Source organism: Staurois parvus, unplaced genomic scaffold, assembly GCF_062004578.1.
Source record: "Staurois parvus isolate SC_StPar_1 unplaced genomic scaffold, SC_StPar_1.0 ptg000175l, whole genome shotgun sequence".
Taxonomy (NCBI): domain Eukaryota; kingdom Metazoa; phylum Chordata; class Amphibia; order Anura; family Ranidae; genus Staurois; species Staurois parvus.
In genome coordinates, this window is record NW_028317971.1 from 13,731,947 (window position 1) to 13,754,344 (window position 22,398).

Genomic DNA, 22,398 nt, shown 5'->3' on the forward strand with positions numbered 1-22,398 from the left:
TGTTATAAACACATCCATTGCCTTACCAACTCATGAAATGCAAACTATTTGGAGCACAATATGGATGTTTGTATTAATATTGATCAGTGATTGCATATTGAATGATAACCCTGATATGATGGTTTATTCTTTTTAATGCTTGCAATACATATGACATCTACAGTATGTGCTACTGAATCTGGTTCCTTTATTTCTGAGCATTTGGAAGTTTTGTCCTTTGAAGACTTTTCTCTGCTACAACATATATTGGGTTCTTAGACAAGATTAATTATTTTACACTTGCAAGAATCAGTACTCCATGCAACAGAGGTGGATGGCAAATGGCAATTGTTAATTATCAACAAAGCTTTGCAGACTAAAATGTCAGTTAGGGTTTAGGGTGCCAAAACAAGCTTGTCTATATGAAGGGATTTACCTCACTACTCTTTTGCTGAGAGAGGTGTTTTGGGTTTGCAGTCTCAGTCTATGCAAACCAGTTGGTTCAATTGTGACAGGTGTGTTACTGTCAGTTGCTCTATTATCAAATTTCCTGACCTGATCTTAAAAAGGAGAAGTACAGCCAAAGCTCTTTTGACTGTACTTCTGTGGATCACAGGAGTGCAGTTCGTTTTGCACTCCAATGACCCGTTTTCAGCTGACAGCGGGCTGGAGCCCACTGTTGGCTGACGTTACTCAGCCGGTCCAGGCTAGGGAAAGATCTCGACTTCAAAGTGAGGATCCACTCCAGATTCTGCAGCAATACCTTGCTTAGCCTCTCAAGGAAGCGCTGAGAGCCTGAGCCAGCCGCTTCCTCCCCCTCCACAGCCCAGGGCTCCATTGAGCGTTGGGGGAAGGGGGACAGAGCAGAGAGAACTCAGCGATTATGTGATCGCTGAGTTTTCACCCTTAGAGCCAATGGGGGACCAATGATGCATCCACCTAGGCAAGTATAAATGGGGAGGAAAAAAAAGCCCTACTTCTCTTTTAAGTGATGTGCTCCCCCCTGCGGGGAAGTTTTAATGCACATAAAGGTTTTTGGTGGTTCATCTGGTTAAGCACCTCAGATGGGGGCAAATCTTGCCTGAAGCATTGACAGTAAATATGGATTTGTCATTTCCTAAAAAGTAGGATAATCCTGGCATTCGGATTTATGCATCTGAATTTTTTTGAAACATACTGCTTCATGAGTCTGGAACATGCGACTCCTGAGCACCTAGTAACACCTATAGCTTGTGCACGGTGCTAAATAGTATAGTTTCCATGTGCCAGCAAGAATCTTTACACTATGCATGAATCATTAATTTTCCATCTGTTACCATACATATACCAATTTAATGGTTGACAGGTCTTTAACATGGGTAGGTGGGTACAGTAAATCACTACAGGTAGACAACTGATAAAATAAAAAAGATGCTGGAATGCGGTCTCGTTGCCTATTCACACTATTGTGGTGTGCTGATGTGTGCTATGCTCTGCATCAAAATGTACTGCATTGTATTAGGCCTCCCCAAACCATGTGCACAAATGTGCTGTAGGGTTTCAGATCCTAGTAGAACCCTGATGTGCTGGAGGGCTCTGCTGGGACCAAAAAGCTAGGCAGAGCCCTGTGGCACATCTAAGCATGTGCCAGGTTAACACAGATTATGACGTTGGGGAGTTTGGTGTTGGGGCACAGTTTAACAGGAATTAATTTCCCCTTTAAGAAAACCCATTTGAAAATGAATAGGCTGACATGTTAGTGTGTTGTGCTGCAACAGCCATCTATCAGTGAGGAGCATTTGGGTGCTAAAAGAAATTATTGGGACTGCATCGCACCAAAGAATGTAACATTAACCACTTGCCTACCAGGCACTTATACCCCCTTCCTTACCAGGCCAATTTTCAGCTTTCAGCGCTGCCGCACTTTGATTGACAATTGCGCGGTCATGCAACATTGTACCCATATGAAATTTTGATCATTTTTTTCTCACAAATAGAGCTTTCTTTTGGTGGTATTTAATCGCCACTGGGCGCTTTACTTTTTGCGCTATAAATTAAAAAATGTGCAAAAAATTTGAAAAAAAAAAAAAAGTTTATTTGTTTCTTTTATAAAATTTTTCAAACAGGTATTTTTTCTCCTTCACTGATTTGCGTTGATGAGGCGGCACTGATTGGCACTGATAGGCGGCACTGATGGGCACTGATAGGCAGCACTAAAGGGCACTGATAGGCAGTACTAATGAGGTGGCACGGATAGGCGGCACTGATAGACAGCACTAATTAGGGGTCACGGATAGGCGGCACTGATATGCAGCACTGATAGGCGGCACTGATAGGTGACACTGATGATGGGTACTGATAGACGGCACTGACTGGCATCACTTCTGGGCACTGACTGGCGGCACTGACTGGCACAACCCCTGGGCACTGACTGGTGGCACTGACTGGCAGCACTGGTGGGTGGCACTGGTGGGTGGCACTGGTGGACAGCACTGGTGGGTGGGCACAGGTGGGTGGCACTGGTGGGCACAGGTGGGTGGCGCTGGTGGGCACAGGTGGGTGGGCACAGGTGGGTGGCACTGCTGGGCACATGTAGGTGGCACTGCTGGGCACAGGTAGGTGGCACTGCAGAGTGGCACAGGTGGGGGCACTGCTGGGCACAGGTGGGGGCACTGCTGGGAATGGGTGGGCGGGGCTAGTGGGCGCACAGCTGATCGGAACTTGCGGGGGTCACTGCTGGGCACCGATCATCAGGGCACTGATCATCAGTGCCCTGATGATCGGTGCCGATCCCCGCTCTGACAACTGCCGGTTCTCGGCAGTACTTTCCTCACGATCTGACAGCGTGAGGAAAGTGCAGCCGAGAACCGGCACTTGCATTTTCCTGTGATCAGCGTGTCATTGGACACCGCTGATCACGTGGTAAAAGGCCGGTGGGATCGGCCTTTCACCACATCTCGTGATCAGCTGTGTCCGTAGGACACAGCGATCACGGAGATCGCCGGGTGCGCCCTTAAAGACGTATTTTCTCAAAGGCGATAGAGTAATAGTAGTAACAAATAAAAAGCCCATCTGCACCATTTCTGAATTTTCTAATGTCAGAAAGATCCTTAATCTAGGCCCTCCCCAAAAGCTCTTTCCTTACATTACTGATAACACCAGGTTCATTTCAAGAAAGGAAGTGTGTTTTGTGAATGTCATGTTCAGGTTTAATGGTGGAGACCAAAAGACCTCTGTCAGAGCCTGTAATTTTTCACAACACATTTAATGCTAGAGAAATGAAATAAATAGGTTACAAGGCAGAAACTACTTATGAGAGAATCAACAGAGAACACTGAACGCTGCAGCGGTAGCTAAAATCTGTCTGCAAGCTTGCTATGCTACTTTCATATCTGCCGAATGGATAGAACACTTTTGATCCATGGTTTTCTTTTATAAATCATGATCTCAGCATTCTATATGCTTCTGAAACATGGGAATTCATTATTTTAGCGCTGGATATTTCTTATGTATTCAGACAGCGAAGTCCATGGCTCCAAGGTGTCCTATAAAAAGATATACTAGACAAGTCCATTTAAAAATACTCTACCTTAAATGAATTAGAAAGCAAAAGGACTGGAATCCCCTTTTGGGAAAGAAGAGTTTCAACTTGCCTGCAAATTCCATATTGTGGATTACAGTACAGGACACGGGCAACAACCCTAGACCACTCCACAAGTCCTCAGTTTTGTAGCAAGGGAAGCAAGGCAGGTTGGCCTATGTCCTTTACTGTAATCCAGGATAAGAGCAGGGCACACAGATGGCAGGACAATGGCGTCATTGAGATTGACCACTAATACCACCTTTGGAAGAAAGGATAGTTTGGGGAATAAAACAACCCTGTTGTGAAGTATGAGTAAAGGACCGCCAGTCAGATACGTTTGACAAATGTGATGGCTATCAAAGCAGCTATTTGCTGGCAGAAATCTGCAATGAATTTTCCCTGATGGGTTCAAAGAGTGGTTTTTGCAGGGAAGAGAACACCAAATTAGGGCCCTAGGCATAAAAAGAGTGCTGCAAGGGAAGCCTAACATGAGAAACACCTTGAATAAAGGTTTTCACAAGTACGTGCGAAGCTAGGTCTTTTAAATAAGGATGATATTTGGCCTTTTAGGGTGTTAGGAGCCAGATTTTGGTCAAGACCTGATTTTTGAAGGTCAGAATGTGAGGTACAGAGAAAACTCTGGGACTGAATTGACTGTGCTCACACCAGGCAAAGCAAGATTTTCAGGTATGATATTCCTGGAAGTGGCCTTTCTTGCATTTAGCAAGGTAGGAATCCTTCTATCCTTTAAGACCTGGGTTTCAACAAACATGCCATTATAGCCTGGAACTGTGAAGCAGGGTAGAATAGAGGGCTTTGAGATAGCAGATCTTGCCTTCTTGTTGGGAAGGGGCCAGGGTTTGTCTGCTATAAGTCTGTGTACCTGATTCTTATGGGCCAGGTCAGTGCAGGTAAAATCAATGTTTTCCTCTTTTACTCTCTTATGAGGAGTAGGTGAAGCGGAACTCACAGTGTAGGGAAGACATTAATGAACCTGAACTGAGACCAGGGGGATATTTAGGGCATCTGTTGCCAGAACTAGGGATCTTCTAGGTCTGCCCTCAAACAGAGGAAGCCTGTTGTATCTGGAGGCTGGGATGTCCGCATCCATAGTATCCCATCTTTGGAATACCTGATTTAACTGAAGAGACCACTCCCCTTGATCTAAGGGGTGGCCACTGAGATAATCTACTTGTTAGTTGTTCATTCCTGGAATGTGGACCACTAAAATCAAATCTGTTTGCTTAGCTGAAGGCAGCCAGGCTCTTCATGCTTCCTTGATGGCTGATGCATGCCACTGTGGTGGCATTGTCTGACTGTGCCTTCCTTTAAAAGGGAGGTCCAGTGGAGGCACAGCCTGACTGTTCTGAGCTGTAAGTATCTGATGGGGAGATCGGCATCTTCTCTTGACCATGTTCCCTGAACGTTCACTCCTCGTCCAGCCTGACAGACTTGCGTCTGTTGCAAGAAATTTCTAATTGTAAGGAAAAATTTTCCCCACTATTAGAGCTGTAGTGGTGATCCACCAGGACAAACAAGTTCTTGGCTGGATAGGAGCATGGGTAGGTCCAGGGAAGGAGCCTAAGTTTTCCATGCTGACAGAATGTTTAGTTAGAAAATTCTTAGGTGGCATTAAGCAAAAGGTACTGCCTTAGAGGCGGCAGTCATTCGACCCAGAACTCTCATAGTGAATCTCACAGTGGAATTTCTTTTGGATCACAGTTGTCGGGCATGAGCTCCTGGGGAAAGAACTTTCTTTTGCTGGGGATGTACCCAGGATCAGACCAAAGTATTTTAGGAACAGGGAAGGCTAGAGAATAGATTTATTGAAAACGAATACCTAGACAATGGCCTGAAGCAGCTGAATTTTCCTTTGGATAAGAGTTACAAGGGGAATGAATCCTTCAGAAGAAGGTCATCTAGATGGCCTACCATTACCACCTGGATGCCTTGAATTCTGAGAAAGGCAAGCAAGGGTGCCAAGACCTCTGAACACCCTAGAAGCAGAGGATAGGCTGAAGGGTAAGGCGATAAACCGGAAGTGGTTGTCTGTCACTTCAAAGAGTAGAAATCGCTTATGAGGGAGGTAAATGGAAATATGCAGCTATGCACTTTAGATGCCATGTATTTTCTTTGTCTCAGAGGAGATTTTTGACCTTGCTGATTTTATGCAAAATTTTGGAATTTGAAGTAATCTGTTGAGGGATTTTAAGTCCAGGATAGGACAAATTTCCCCATTGGGCTTTAGTAACTTGAACAGATTTGAGTAGAATCCCTTAGACCTGACCTTTGGCAGTACTAATATGACTCTTCCCTAAGACCAGATGTGTGAAAGTGGGGAGGTGAAAGAGTTTTGAACTCTATGTCGTACCCTTTAAAACCACTTATTGAACTAATATGTCTGTGATCCAGAGCAAAACAAACTAACAGGTGTCTGCCCACTGTTAGGAGTGAAGGCGCTCCTTTGTTTTGAAAAAGGCTTTGGGAAAGGCTTGGTAACCTTTGTAGGGACAAACCTAGTTTTAAATTTAAGGGCTGAACTTGGTATTGGAGTTGAAGCCTGGTTAGAGTGTGAAGGTACTCTGTGTTTAGAGGAGCTAGGGGGCTCCTGAGGATCATGGTTTTTGGATCTACCTCTGAGGAAGTAAAACCTTCCCACCTGTGACCTTTGATGAACTAATCAAGTACCTCACCAAATACACCTCTTCCTTGGAAGGACATACATCTGAGGTGTCTTTTTACATACAGCTTCCTCTGCCTAAGCCTTTGGTCATAATATTCTGTCCATAAGACTTGATATTAGGGCTGGACATTTGTCTCATAACATGTCCCGGGGCATCTACACAAAAAAGCATAGCAGAAGGCAATTCCTGTAGTGGCCGTTTAACAGCATGATCCTGCACAAAGGGGTCAGATTGGCTATTAATTGTTCTCGTCCAGTTAGTTGCAGTTTGACATAATGAAATAGCAGCAAGAGTTGGTTGCAAGGCTGGGCCTATGAGCATCTATGAGAATCTTTGACAGAATGAACATCTTCAATAGGTACAGTGAGATGTTAGTTTAGGACAGAGATGGCAGGATCAACTGCATGAATAGCTCATTTATTTGCAAACCTTTTGCACTGAATAGAGTTCAGCTAAGATTTTTTTGGGGGGTGAAAATCCTTTCAGGAGTGTCCCAATTATCATACTGCACATTCTATCTGTTCATGAACACGGAATGTTTTACAAGTTATTGTAGATCTCTTTGTGCCTAAAGGGACATAGCAAGATAGAGGAGAGTCAAGTTGCACAATGCCAAGGCGTTTGCGAACAATGTAATTTTTAACAATAGCAAGCATGTTGCATGAAGCGGATTGTTCAATTAAGTGACAGTTTGGGAAGAGAAATCTTCACAGCTTCCTCCAATATGGTTTCAAAGTTCACTTAATTCCCTTCGGATTCTGTGTCCTCTAGAACAAGTATATCCCTGTCTGACTCCAATTGAGAAACGGAAGCAGAAAAAAGAGGCGTGGCATTTCTGAGCCCTGGACAAAGATAGCTGTATTACGGCGATAAACTGTCCAACCAGTTGACATAGATGCAGAAATAATGCTTTTGAAATAGAGCTAGCATTGGATACTGAAGCCAGTGATCGAGCTGGTACCTGCTCCAATGCAAGGGATGCATTGTCACTCTGAGGCTGAGTGTTGTGCAGGTCTTTGACAGAACAAATGTTCACTTGCTGTTTTGAATTGGCTCCCTTTTGCCTGGTCACTGCCATAGCTACAAAGGTATTCTCTTGTGGGATACACATGGAGTAGAGTGTGGAAAGCAGGGTAAGCCTGTCCAGAAGGAGTACACAGTAACCCAGGTGTAGACCATCCTTCAACAAATTATTGTGGTGAAAGGGTGGGAGGAAGCACCCAAGTACCTTAGAAGGGTTTTTAGGTGAAGTGACAATAAAGTGGTTCTAATAGCAGGTTTTTAACCATAATGCATTCTATGCATTAAGGTAAAAAAGCCTCCTGGCTGCAGTTCCCCCCTTATGCTTACCCGAGCCCCATCTCGATCCAGCGATGTGTACGAGAGCAACAGCTCTCTCAGGTCTCTCTCTCCTCATCGGCTCAATCAGCAGCAGAAGCCACTGGCTGGGGGGACACTTGCACTCTGTGTGTGAATAGACAGGGGGAGCAAGACTGCTCGAGTACCCCCTTAAGCAAGAGGCTTGCTATTGGGGACAGTCAATTTGGGGGGGTGCCCAAGACTGCCTGCGGGGGACCCAAAAACAGGAGAATAGGGGCTGCTCTGTGCAAAACTACTGCACAGAGCAGGTAAGTATAACATGTTAGTTAGTTAAAAAAATTCCAAGCTTTATGCAGGTCATAGATGGGTCGTTAATCGTCCGATTTTCGTACCGTTAGTGGATTAGTTCGTCGGCCATTTTTCGTGTATTTTGCACTTTCAGATTATCGGTTATGTTGATAAATTTGCGGCCAATTTGGACAATCGGACGATTTTCCCGGCAATGATGGCCAAATCGGACGACCGTTTTAACAATAAAAAATCTGCGCATGAGCTGTGACCTGAAAGGGACAGAAGTTATGGGGTGAACTTTATGATTTAGTCGGACAATTGTTTTATTCGTTGGTGGTAACGTCGGCCGAACAAACAACCGATTTTTCGTTTATCGTTCGAAAAATCAGCCGATGTTCGACCAGTCTATGGCCTGCATTAGAATCACTTTAAAGTGTGCAACCAATTGTGTGATGTAACACTTGGTCATCCACCTGTGACTGAGCTCTGAGTGTCTGAATTTTAGCTGCAAGTTTGAAAAATATGCACTGAATATACATTCCAAACAGCCTCATTTATACAGTAATGGGAAGACACAAGAGGGTCCCTATCTTACCTGTCCACAAAGCTGGACTGCAGATAAAGTCTAGGCTCCACCTGTCATGGTGGGCATACCTCCAAATGCATTTTCAAGGACTGGGTTCCTTAGTGATGGACCGTGACCCTTAACCTGTATAGTACCTTTTCTTCTTTTTGCATATTAACTGAGCCAAAATATGTTGCTTGCCCCTGTACCATGCTTTGCTGAATGGATTCAGATCAAATCAACCTGGTTCTGCTTTTGCATGCATATAATTCAGAAATCATAGCACAAACAAGTTTTCAGAAATTAAGTATCAATATTCAATCCTTGATAGATTTGTGGAAGCATTGCATGCATAAACTATGAATTGAGAGAGCCTTAATACATAAATGGTGAAATGGAGGAAGGTTTTTGGCATGCAAAATACTCACCATCTTCTGATCTTGCATAGATGTGCCACTTATCTTACAAATCTGCACATATAGCAGACTACAACAATGCATTTATTCTGCAAAGATCAACTAGAACAGAAATGTGCAATCTCAATCTTTCATCTAGTGAGGGGATTCTAAAGGTTCAATTACCAAAGGTTCATCTTGTGTCCGAGCTGCTTTTCATCTTTATGCAAGTCAATGTGAATTCAAAACAAACTCAAAAACTGTTCACTGCCATTTAGATGCAGCTTAATGCAATTCCTTGTGCTAATGAACGGCAAATAAATGGAATTCAAAAGAAAGTAAAAAACGCTCAGAAAAAACTGAAAGCATACTGCATTTGAACTGCATTCTAAGTATCTATCCCTTACTGGATGTCAAACGTCCCAAGCATAGCCACCGCAGTCTATGTTTGAAGTAAATGCTCAGGTGCTCACCCATAAAGAAATCCATACAAATCCAAAACTGGTATAGGGGCCATTCACAGGTCTTGCAGAAGAGATTGATAATAAAAGCATTGCTGGTTTGATCTATTTTTCGATAAGCTCAGTCCATCTTTCTCTAGGCACTACAACATAGAAGTGAATAGACCAATAAACCTAAAGTCCCACCCACCAACACCCCCTAATGATGACATCACACAGCACAAGGGTAAAAAGACATAAAGGGTAAAGGCAAGGAAAGATCACAAAAGGAATTAAAATGGGCCATCAAAAAAACATAATATACAACATTTTATCTTAAATGCTGCGATTTCTCCTCTGCAAGAACCACGAGAACCGCTATGCCAGTTCTGGATTTATATGGATATTTGTAGGTGAGCACCCGAGCATATACTTCAAACAGAGTGCAGTGGCAAACCTTGGGACTGTTTAATGGACACTTGCCATGTGCACCTTTGATGATCTCAATCTCCAAGATTTTGTACAAGACTACCTGTCTCCAGTAACCTGATGGTGCCGTAATGGATTCCGTTTGCCCCTAGTCTTATGCAGGCCACCAAATCTTCCAAACCTGAGGATTCGTACAGCATTTTGTCTTGCTTGAAGAGGCAGGAAATAGATTTATTTTTGCATGGCCAATACAAATTTCTAGAGGATTTAGGATTAAGAATATTGCCATTATTGGCAGAACACATATAAAATCCTGCTCAAAGTGGTGTTAAGTTTTAAATAAATGCAGTTTCGACCTGATTCAGTGGACTTCATTGGAAAAGACTTTAACTATGTTCTGATCTGGCCAAGGAGGAGCTTGTGCATACTCCTATACTACCCACTGCCACTGATACAAACTGGCCTTGGAAACTTGAGGATAACAAATGACTATCAGCACATGATTTCAGCTTTCAAAGCAGATAAATTGACTAAAGTTAAGAACTACATTAATTTTTATTATTATTACACCCATGTGTGTAGTTGGACCTGAGGACTGATTTAATTGGAGATGTACCTCTATTCTAGAAGACAATCAACCGTCCCAACATTCCAACTGTGAATGCCAGCTCTGGGTATACCACCACTGATTCAGATTCTAACACCTATCCATTCTTTTTTAAGGTCATACCCTACTCTTTTACAACAGGCTTCTGGGCCACCAATCTCCCTCCCTCCACTGCACTGCCAACGAAGAAGCAGGACAAAGAGGGGTCACCAGGAGAGAAAGAGATCGGCCCAAAGGAAGGGCAAAGAAGGAAACTGTGGTTTTCAACCTTAGTCGCCATCAGCTTACTCCTGAACATTGTGTAATGAAAAAGAACAAGTTTAAAGGAATTTGATTTCCAAATTACTTACATAAGTTTTAAAGGAAAGGAAACTTGCATTTCAGCAGATATTTAAACATTTTGCACCTATGACGACTCCTACTCCATTTCGATCACACAGCACCACTGTGACTTCCAATGAACCCCTGGCCCTGACAATGTTCCTCTGGGCAGTGGATCATGAAATGAAACATCAGTCAGCAACCAGTAAGGGGGATTCCAATAACAATCTAACCTGGGCAGAGAGTGAAGCTCTCAATTTCCTGTCCTCAGACTCCTCCATTGTGATTTGCCCTGCTAAAAAGGGGGGTACGATTGTGATACAGAATGTCTCTGACTACTGGAATGAAAATTCTGCTTAAACTTCAGGATAACATGACTACACTTTATTATCATTACCACACCCCCTGCCCCCCTTTCGCTTCAAGCGCATTATTGATGCAAAACTGAGGGATATGCCCAGGGATGGTTTATTAAAGAAGAATTTGGATATCTCACTGCAGAACACTTGCAATGTCCTGTTATGTACACCTTCCTTAAATTATTCACAACACTCACCTGGGTGTTTAATTAAATCTACCAGAGGATTGGTCTTGCAAACATTATCAGTATTTATCGAGCCCTTTGTAAGACAGTTACAAGTAGGACAGCAATGGATCCTAATGTAGCACACTCTTTTGCTAACATATACATTCACCAATATGAACACAATATGAACACAAGCTTTTTACCTATAATGGCACCATGTGTTATTTTATTGTTGCTATATAGACATCCCTTTGCTCTTTCGCTCTGGAAGTGGTGATGATCTGACACGGAGGATTGATGAGCTCAATGATACGCTATCCCAATCTAGCTGACTCTAACATCTTCTGATACTGACATCAATTTCCTGGATCTTAACATTTATAAAATGGTCATCGATAACGTAATCTTAGGGACTCAACTACACCACAAGCCGAAAGACAAACACTTTGCTTTATGCACGCAGTGCACATCCCCCAGCACTAGTCCCTGAAATTCCATTTGCCCAGATGCTGAGAAAAAGAAGCAACTACAATCCCATAACAGCTGAACTCCCCTCCCTCCTAGATTGTAAGCTCCAAGGAGCAGGGCCCTCCTATCCCTCTTGTATTGAACTGTATTGTTGCTGTATTGTCTTCCGTTATATTGTAAAGCACTGAGCAAACTGTGGGCGCTATATAAATCCTGTATAATAATAACTACAGCTTGACGATATGATGGAATGATGTTCTGAACGTGGCTACTCAAAACTCCTCCACCAACAGACACTATGAGTAGCGAATGCTGAGGAGTTTTGTGTGTCCCTGGGACATCTCACAAAATCAAATATTTTATTCCAACTTGTTACTCAGGAAAGAGCCATACAGTGAAGGATGTGGTCCATTCTATGCACAAACATTCACAGTAAATACATTGCCATGATCGATAATCCCCCTGAGGAACACACATGTCCAAGTGATGAAACGCATAGGGGTGTGGCTATATGGATGAAGTCATTATGCATTGCAAGTCCAGGAAGTGTGCTATATAATTTAACCAGCCAGAGCTGAATGCATTTACTGTGGATGCCTGTACATGTGAGTGTACTGAAAGAGCTTGATAATGTGAATGGTATCCTTCTGCGAGTGGTGTGAATAAAATATATTTTAAAGGTGAAGCACTATGGAGTGTTTTTTTCCCTTTCTTAACACTGTATTGTGGAGGAGAGGAGTACAATGTGGCAAAATCTGCTGGGCATCCATAATTTCATTTAAAGACAACTTGTGCTGTAACTCGCTGAGCATATGTGGGGTGGTAAAATCCGTGGAACATATGGGATTCCATTGAAAGGGGACAGGTGCTGTGATCTGCTGAGCATTGAAAGGGGACTTGAGCTGTTTTTGACCTTACACATTTTATGTGGGTCACACACACACACCTGATGTTGGTGGAGCATTCAAGGTAGAGGAGTGCAAGAGTGGACACGTTTGTTGCAATGAGTATGAATAGCACATTGAGTGAGATAAAGCAAAAGACAGAGACACTTAGGACTTTTTACACAAAAAAATTAATATGCACAATATGTGTGTTATGTATGATTAGTGTAATTTCAATAACATTATTTTGATGTATAGCGTGGCACCACTTTGTTGAAAGAAAAAAAAACCTCATACTGTACTGACATATCTGGTACAATTACTTGCTTTTATGCAATATACAGCATACAAGGTTGGCAATGTAACATTGTTTATTAATCAGAGTTGCCACTATTTTGACATGGTAAGTAGGAAAATGAAAATTATGATTTAATTTAGACTGTAAACTCTCACAACCAGGGCCTTCTTAACCCTCTTGTAATAAAGTGTATTGTAGTTGTACTATCCCACTTTTTTTTGGAAAGCACTGCACAATCTGCTGGTGCTATAAAAATCCTGTATAATAATAGACACACTGAGCCTACTGCGATAACGTGCCTTAAAAGAAACCTCCTTGTCCATAGCAAGCAGTTTAGAATAAGTGAACCACCTGCCTATGGGCAGAAACAACTGTTCTACCCATAAAACACTATTGTATGAACGACAGTGTTAGGAAGGGTTGTAACAGAGGATGATTCTTTGAAATGCATGTGTGGGTGCTATTCATTCCCATTCTGAACATATTTCTATACTATTTAAATAATGTTATCTTTATTACAAGTTGGAGCTTACAGAGCATAGGTTCAGGCTTGATGCAAACTACTTTACGTGGCCCGTGTCACTACACGTTGCTCCCTCCCCTCAGCTCCCACTAATTATAGATTGTTCAAACACAAGCTGTCTTTCTCTGCACGACTTCCCTCATCTTATTTCCAAAGCCTCTGATGTGGCTCTTTTTATATATAGGTAAAAGACTGTAGTAACATTCCCGTAACTTAGAGATGCATTATTAGTTTTGTTTTAAAATAAGAAAACATGACACTTTTTTTTAAAGGGTTAATTTACCTTTGAGTTTTTCCAAAAACATCCCTATGCATTACAGGGTCCTTAATCACTTCCACTCCAGAAGATTTTACCCCCTTCATGACCAGGCAAATTTAGCTATACTGCACTGCACTACTTTAACTGGCAAATGCTAGGTCAAACAAAAATTTATAAAAAAAATGATTTCACACAAATAGGGCTTTCTTTTGATGGTATTTGATCACCACTATTTTTTATATTTTGCAAAGTAATAAAAAAAAAAAAAAGACCGAACACTTTGAAAATACCCCCCCTCCCCCCCAAATATTTTTTTTTACTTTCTGCTATAAAACATATACAAAATTTAAAGATCTAATTTCTTCATAACTTTTGGCCAAAATGTATTCTGCTACATGTCTTTGATAAAAAGAAATCTCAATAAGTGTATATTGATTGATTTGTATGAAAGTTACAGCACCTACAGACTATGGGATATATACTAGAATTTTTTTTTTTTTTAAATTACTATACTACTAATCATGGCGATCAGTGATTTATAATGGGGTGCAGGAGTGTGCAGAAAATCTGACACTGATACCACCAGTGGCATTAATACAGTGATCAGTGGTAATACTACACACGGTCACTTGTACTAATGACACTGGCTGGGAAGGGGTTAACATCTAGGGTGATCAGGGGTTAAATGTGTGCCTAACTATGTGTAATGTGTGTAAAGTGTGCTGCTTTTACTAACAGATCTATCAGTTTTTCATTCCTGCAAAGCAAACTGACAGATCATTCCCTGTGTACAGAGCTCTATGCTGAATGTCAACACAGAGCTTTGGTCTGTGATCATACACAGCCAATCAGCAGGTCCTGGCCATGAATCATTGCCTAGAACTTGCTGACAGACGCCCAGTTTGTACAATCACAGCAAGTGTCTCGTCCAACTCGTCAGTAGGCAGTAACGTAAGTGTACGTCACTTTGCCTACAGCGGCCGCCCCTCCTCAGTACAATGCGGGCAGGTGGTCATAAAGTAAATACATTAAAATGCAGTGCTTCAGCAGGAGGCTGCACATCCAAAACTGGGTAAGCCCTGCCATCTATAGGAACGATAGGAGAGGACAATAATACGAGCAGCTGAAAAAATAAGCATTTATTTGCAAAACAGAGCTCAGCAAAGCAGAACTTCCTGCCTTAAGTCCTCCTCCCCCCTACCATATTCGGCATGTTATTTTGCTTTTGGAGGGGGGGAGGGGGTGAAGGGGACCGGGTACCTATTTTTGACAGGTCCCCTCTTCCACTTTTGCTTGGATCGCCTAGGCAGTTCTCTTCCCACCCTCCCCACAGTGTACTGAGACAGGCTACAGGTCCTAAAAGACTGCGGGACTATTCACAAAGCACAGTGCGGTCCATGCATGTGCAGTGGGCAGCCGGCTGTGAAGCTGAAAGCAGCATAGCCGGCTGCCCACAGTAAGGAAGCTGGCGCTGGGTACTGAAAGGCTAGTGAAGAACTAGCTCGGGTGAGGACAGTGATGGATCCCTGGACACAGGAAAAAGTGTCCATTTCTTAAAAGTCAGCAGCTGCAGGATTTGTAGCTGCTGACACTTTTTTTTTCCCCCCACAGTGAAGAAGCACGTTAGTGTATTAAGTACACAATGAGGTTGATTTACCAAAACTGGAGAGTGCAAAAGCTGGTGCATCTCTACAAAGAAACCAATCAGCTTACAGGTTTTTTTTGTCAAAACTGAACTGAACAAGCTGATAGGGCCTTAAAGTCAACAACTGATTTAACAGAAAGGTTTAACTACTCTAAAATGTGCTCTATTTGCTTTAAGGCTGAGATAAAATGCTGATTTGCAGTGTTCAAAAATAAGGTAATCATCAACAGAATACATGAGGTTTCTATAATAGGCAAGGCAGTGCATGATACTGGAAGCAGCCATCCCAATGGCTTCAGGACATCCTAGTTTTGACTCTCTGACAATCTACTAAGTATTCAACACACATCTGCCTTTCCAAACACAGCAGGAGCAAGAAACACTGCATTGTAAGAAGGTTCAACTACTTGACAGCACTGAGCCAAAAATCATGCAAGTGTTGGTTCACCTTTTTTTTTTTTAGAGGAAAATGAAAACATCAACACCCTACACCCTTCCCACCCATCCTCCCAGTTCCTGCTGTACTTACCACCGAGTGCTCAGCTGTCAGTGCCCACACACCTGGCTCAGTGGTCCAGGGATCTGAAATCCTTGTTCTCTTCTCTCTACAGTGCTTCTGTGACAGATCAGAGTGATGGTGCTCTGTACAGATGCTTACCAGTTAGAATCTCTCTGATCCCTCCTGGAAGCACTGCAGAAAAAGGAGGAGAAGAGACTGGAATTCAAATTTCCGGACCGCTGCACTGGCTATGTGGGCACTGACAGATTAGCAGCCACAGAGGTCAATACAACAGGGACCAAGGGTAGGGATGGTATACACTGTTAGTTTTCCTTCATTTTTTCTGCAAAGGTGAACACTTTAAAATGGTTATGCCCATTGAAGTTACTAGTCTCAGGTGATACACAGAGATAAACCAGAAGTTGTACCTGTTTACCTGCATCCATCTCTCCTCTATATACAGTCAGGTCCATAAATATTGGAACATCGACACAATTCTAACATTTTTGGCTCTACACACCACCACAATGGATTTGAAATGAAACAAACAATATGTGCTTTAACTGCTGACTGTCATCTTTAATTTGAGGGTATTTACATCCAAATCAGGTGAACGGTGTAGGAATTACAACAGTTTGCATATGTGCCTCCCACTTGTTAAGGGACCAAAAGTAATGGGACAGAATAATAATCATAAATCAAACTTTCACTTTTTAATACTTGGTTGCAAATCCTTTGCAGTCAATTACAGCCTGAAGTCTGGAACGCATAGATATCACCAGACGCTGGGTTTCATCCCCGGTTATGCTCTGCCAGGCCTCTACTGCAACTGTCTTCAGTTCCTACTTGTTCTTGGGGCATTTTCCCTTCAGTTATGTCTTCAGCAAGTGAAATGCATGCTCAATCGGATTCAGGTCAGGTGATTGACTTGGCCATTGCATAACATTCCACTTCTTTCCCTTAAAAAACTCTTTGGTTGCTTTTGCAGTATGCTTTGGGTCATTGTCCATCTGCACTGTGAAGCGGCGTCCAATGAGTTCTGAAGCATTTGGCTGAATATGAGCAGATAAAATTGCCCGAAACACTCCAGAATTCATCCCGCTGCTTTTGTCAGCAGTCACATCATCAATAAATACAAGAGAACCAGTTCCATTGGCAGCCATACATGCCCACGCCATGACTTTACCACCACCATGCTTCACTGATGAGGTGGCATGCTTAGGATCATGAGCAGTTCCTTTCCTTCTCCATACTCTTCTCTTCCCATCACTCTGGTACAAGTTGATCTTGGTCTCCTCTGTCCATAGGATGTTGTTCCAGAACTGTGAAGGCTTTTTTAGATGTCGTTTGGTAAACTCTAATCTGGCCTTCCTGTTTTTGAGGCTCACCAATGGTTTACACCTTGTGGTGAACCCTCTGTATTCACTCTGGTGAAGTCTTCTCTTGATTGTTGACTTTGACACACATACACCTACCTCCTGAAAAGTGTTCTTGATCTGGCCAACTGTTGTGAAGGGTGTTTTCTTCACCAGGGAAAGAATTCTTCGGTCATCCACCACAGTTGTTTTCCATGGTCTTCCGGGTCTTTTGGTGTTGCTGAGCTCAGCGGTGCGTTCCTTCTTTTTAAGAATGTTCAAAACAGTTGTTTTGGCCATGCCTAATGTTTTTGCTATCTCTCTGATGGGTGAGTTTTGTTTTTTCAGCCTAATGATGGCTTGCTTCACGGATAGTGACAGCTCTTTGGATCTCATCTTGAGAGTTGACAGCAACAGATTCCAAATGCAAATAGCACACTTGAAATGAACTCTGGACCTTTTATCTGCTCATTGTAATTGTGATAATGAGGGAATAACACACACCTGGCCATGGAACAGCTGAGAAGCCAATTGTCCCATTACTTTTGGTCCCTTAACAAGTGGGAGGTACATATGCAAACTGTTGTAATTCCTACACCGTTCACCTGATTTGGATGTCAATACCCTCAAATTAAAGCTGACAGTCTGCAGTTAAAGCACATCTTGTTTGTTTCATTTCAAATCCATTGTGGTGTATAGAGCCAAAAATGTTAGAATTGTGTTGATGTCCCAATATTTATGGACCTGACTGTAAGATCAAAGTCCAACATTCATACAGCTTTACTGAGCTTCCACAAAGCAGGGGGCAAGGAGCTAAATTTACACTCTGCAGAGCTCAGAGAAAGTTGATTGGAGGGAAGGGACACATCCCCCTTTACACAGGAACAGAACAGGAACAGGCTTTGTGCTGGAGCTCCCTTCCCTGTCATCTTTTTACCTTTTGTTGTTTGGAAAACTTGTCAGAAGTGACTCATGCAGATAGCAGAGGTACAAGGCAGCACACAGAAATGACTCTCAGTGCTCTGGACTGAGACAAGTACACTAATTAGGGATATGGTTTGTTCATACTCCAGGTCTGAAGTTTACAACTACTTTAAGGCGTGTGTGTGTGTGTGTGTGTGTACACAGTGTGTGTGTGTGTGTGTGTGTGTTTCAAAAGTATATACAGTAAGAGACTACACTTACAATACAATTCAAAACAAGTGGCCTAGGAGGGCCTTGCTCCTGCCTACAATCTAATAGGAAAGAACATGTGCAATAAGATAATAACTGTAAGGGATGAGCTGATCTAAAAGTTCCACTGTTAAGTGAAGGTGGTATAAGCTTTTCTGAAGAGTTGCATTTTCAGGGATCACCTAAAAGTAGACAGAGTAGGAGATAGCTGGACAGATAGGAGTAGAGAGTTCCAGAGGATGTAAAAGGCTCTGGAGAAGTCCTGGTTATGAGCATGGGAAGTCGGGACAAGGGAACTAGCAAGCAGGTGGTTTTGGGAAAAGCAGAGAGGATAGTTTGGTGATATACTGAGACATGATTGATGATGTAGTTTGGGGCAGACTTGTAAATAGCTTTGTAGATTAGGGGAGATTTACCAAAACTGGTGCAGTCAGAATTTGGTGCACCTGTGCATAGTAATCGATCAGCTTCCAGGTTTTGTTGTCAAAGCTTAATTGAACAAGCTGAAGTTACAATTCGATTGTTTACTATGCACAGCTGCACCAGATTTTGACTGCACCAGTGTTTAGAAAAGCTCCCCCACGTGTGCAAGGTTTTGAAGATGATACCCCTGTTTTAATGAGCAAATCGCATGTATGTATATTTTATGCACTCATATCCTTGTACTTCTATTGGCAGTTATACACTGCAGAACTGTGTGGAGTTTATTTGGTGTGTTTTGTTCTTGTTTACCCTTTGTATTGTACTTTATATTACAAAACTAATAAAAAAAAAATTACATTATATATATATATTTTTTTTTTTGGGTCAAGCACAAAAGGTTTTCTTCCGGAGCCTGTATATTTAGTTTACCAAGTGTAGTAGTAACATTATTATTATTATTATACAGTATTTATAAAGCGCCAATAGTTCGCTCAGCGCTGTACATTACAAAGGGGGACAGAACATGTGACAGAACAATAACAATACAATGCAAAACATGAGGGGATTGAGGGCCCTGCTCTTTCGAGCTTACAATCTATGAATTTTCCATGACTGTGAGCTCCGTACTGTGGTTAAACCTGTTTTAGGATACAGTATTCAGTATTCGATTCTTACTCCGTATTAATGGTAAATCTTTATCAGCCGTTTCTTTCTAATGAATCTTTATATCTTTTTTGAGGTGGTGGTGGTAGTGAGGGGTGTTACAGAATTAAATCAGCATCCACAGCTGCTCCCATAAGGACAGTTTATTCTTTTTAACCAGGTTTAGAGCTCTAAGCAGGCATTTGTATGAAATGGGATTTCCAGCAGCACAAGAGCAGCTTGGCTGAGATTAGATTGTGACCGTGGATCTTCACTCTCCTGTCACACTCTACATTAAAGCACAGAAGCCACACAATGTACATATGCCTAGTGATGTAACAGTATGCTACAACTGTGTGTTATGATCACTGTCACACAATATTATACACAAAAACACAAGACACAAAACTGCACTTTGGGACACTGCATCTATACAATAAGCAGAAAAAACACTGCTTCGTCCAGACTAGGTTTTTTTTTTTTGCAGCAGATTGAAAAAAGTTATGTCTTATTAGAAGAAACAACTAGATTTGCCTCCTAAGCTACAAACTCATAACATCACTAGCAGTATTATCAGGCAAAGGCTCAATGTAGAGCAGCCAGCAGCCATAAAAAACAGGTACAGGAGGGCATCCAGGGTATTAAAAGTCTGGAGGCCCATTTACACCATGCATTCATAATTGTCAACCGTAATTGACAACTTCAATACACTGGCAAGAAAAATGTGGCATGCACAGTCCACCAAGTGTTTGTGGGTGTGGCCAAAAAGTGGGCATGGTCAATAAAGTGGATATTGCTTCACAGTGTTTGACTAGTAGTATGGTACCTTTCCCCTTTGCTTTGTCCTGCTTTAGACCAAACCCCAACATTATCAGTGGATGCAGCAACTACCCACAGCATTGGTGTCAGTGGGTGCAGTAATGACCCCAGTATTTTTTTCACCACTGCCTACCTCTCAAACCCTGTCCACAGCCCAGCTCTGCATAACTCATCCACAGTGTACAGCTCACTTATGGACCCCCTTGTCCACCCCCTTACCTGTGTATGAATCACCCCTGTTCTCCTCCACACCCCACCTCCATGGTTCAACCCTCCCCTGCTCCAGGCACAGCTCTTCTCTGCACCTTTTGTTCACAGCTCCACTTGTCCACTTCTCATATATGCACCCCTCAGAGTGTGAGTTAAGGTACTGCTCATTACCCTCCTGCTTAGGTTAGAAAAGTGGTTGCAAAGGCTCAGGGTTTTTTACCTTTTTGCATTCTATGCATGAAGGTAAAAACCCTTTTGTGTGCAGCATTACCCCAGACCCTCAATACTTATCTGAGCCTCATCAAGATCCAGCTTTGTGCATAACAACCTCGGCTGTCCTGGGTCTCTGCCTCTTTATTGGCTAAGAGAGCAAGCGGGAGCCATTGGCTCCTTCTGCTGTCAATCACAGCCAGCCAGCGAGGTGAGTAGGGGCGGGGCCAAGCCGTGGCTCCATGTGTGAATGGACACGTGGAGCAGTGGGTGCCCCAATAGCAAGCTGCTTGCTGTGGGGGCACCCGACAGGAGAGAGGAGCCAGGAGAGCCTGCGAGAGACTCCAGAAGAGGATCCAGGCTGCTCTGTGCAAAACCACTGCACACAATAGGTAAGTATAACATGTTTGTTATTTTCAAAAAAAAAAAGATCCTTTAGAAATACTTTAACTTAGAAAGATATGATATCTGAAATATCCTATAAAAATTCAGCCTGGCATAAGCTCTATAAAATAAGCACAATCTAATGCTTATTTAATTTTAACCTAGAAATGCTATGGGCCGTTATCCAGCACCTAAACCTATTGTAAATGGAAGGCCTGAATGCAAGGAGCTCAAAGCATAAATCAGTACCTTCATCCTCTGTGCACTGTACTATTTTTCAAACCTGATAACATTAATTCTGCAGCATGAAGGACATCAGTGAATACAGTGTATGGTTTCCAAGTACTCATAATATAAAGGTGCAGAAACTAACTGGGCCTACTTTTCAAAATGTGAAAAAATGCTATTAATATAGATAAAAACAGCACATTTAGATATATTTGAAACACGCTGCCATGTATAATGCATTAATTTTTTTTTTCCCCCAACACAGTTTTTTTTCTTTAAATTAGAACATAATGCTTAGTATCCACGGCAATACGCAATGGAGTTATGTACTACAGGAGTAGAGACTACAAGACATCAAGTAAGCAAAAAATTTCCAGATCGTTCCTAGGAAGTATACTGTACAGTAGGAGTTCAGGCTTGCATTAAAATGCATAAAACACTCAATTATTTGAAAAAAACTACTACTTACCTTTTCTTTCAATTGTTTGGCAGCCTCTTCAGCAGATGAGAGGGTTTTAAAGTAGTTGCTGCGCTCTGCAGTGAAGTGGACCTTTGACAGTGCATGTTCCACCAGAGCTACCGAAAGATTGACACCATCCACATGAAGCCACCCAATGAAGTTTCCAGCCTTGTCCATTGCTTCAACTTCCACTTCCACCTGAAACAAAAAAAAACAAAAACACGTCAACAGTTGATACACAATTAAATTTTAGGTTAATACAATGATGGCATAAGTCATGCCAGCTTTAAGAACTTGCAGTACTGAATCCAAACATGGGAAACAGAGTGTTTAAAGTGTACGAAAAAGCAACTTTTTGGGTATGCAGGGAACTGCGTAGGCAGGGATTAGACACTCAAGTTTTTAAAAAACTCCAGAAACGACGTAAAACCTGTACAATAGAGATGTGTAAATAGTTACGAAAAACTGTGAATGTTATTTTTATTAAAATTGCTCACTTTTATAGAATGGTTTAAAGAAATATGTGAAGTCTTACACAGATTCTTCCTCAATTCCTGGGCTCTGGGAGGTGGCATCTCAGATATCAGTTTCAGTTAGTGTTCATCACTGTTCGCTGCGACTACAAATCCCATCATGCCCTGGGATTTTTAGAGTCTTGAGTAAGCGGGACCTTGAGCATGTGTGCGGCAGATCAGTATTGTTCTACTCATAGGACTGATGCTGCCCACCCACATTGCTGTGTCATCTTCTGCTTTTCCTATTTTATAGTGTGATTACACTGTACTGCATGTGGATGTGA

General features: G+C 42.3%; 1 protein-coding gene across 1 annotated transcript in view; it reads right to left on the bottom strand.

Annotated features, from left to right (window-relative positions):
* Positions 1–22,398, bottom strand: part of SND1 (staphylococcal nuclease and tudor domain containing 1) — a 987,097-nt gene that overhangs the window by 129,343 nt on the left and 835,356 nt on the right. Inside the window, exon 17 of the mRNA XM_089676965.1 lies at positions 21,609–21,797. Within this exon, the coding sequence (XP_089533091.1) occupies positions 21,609–21,797 (189 nt within the window). The remainder of the gene's footprint in view (positions 1–21,608; positions 21,798–22,398) is intronic.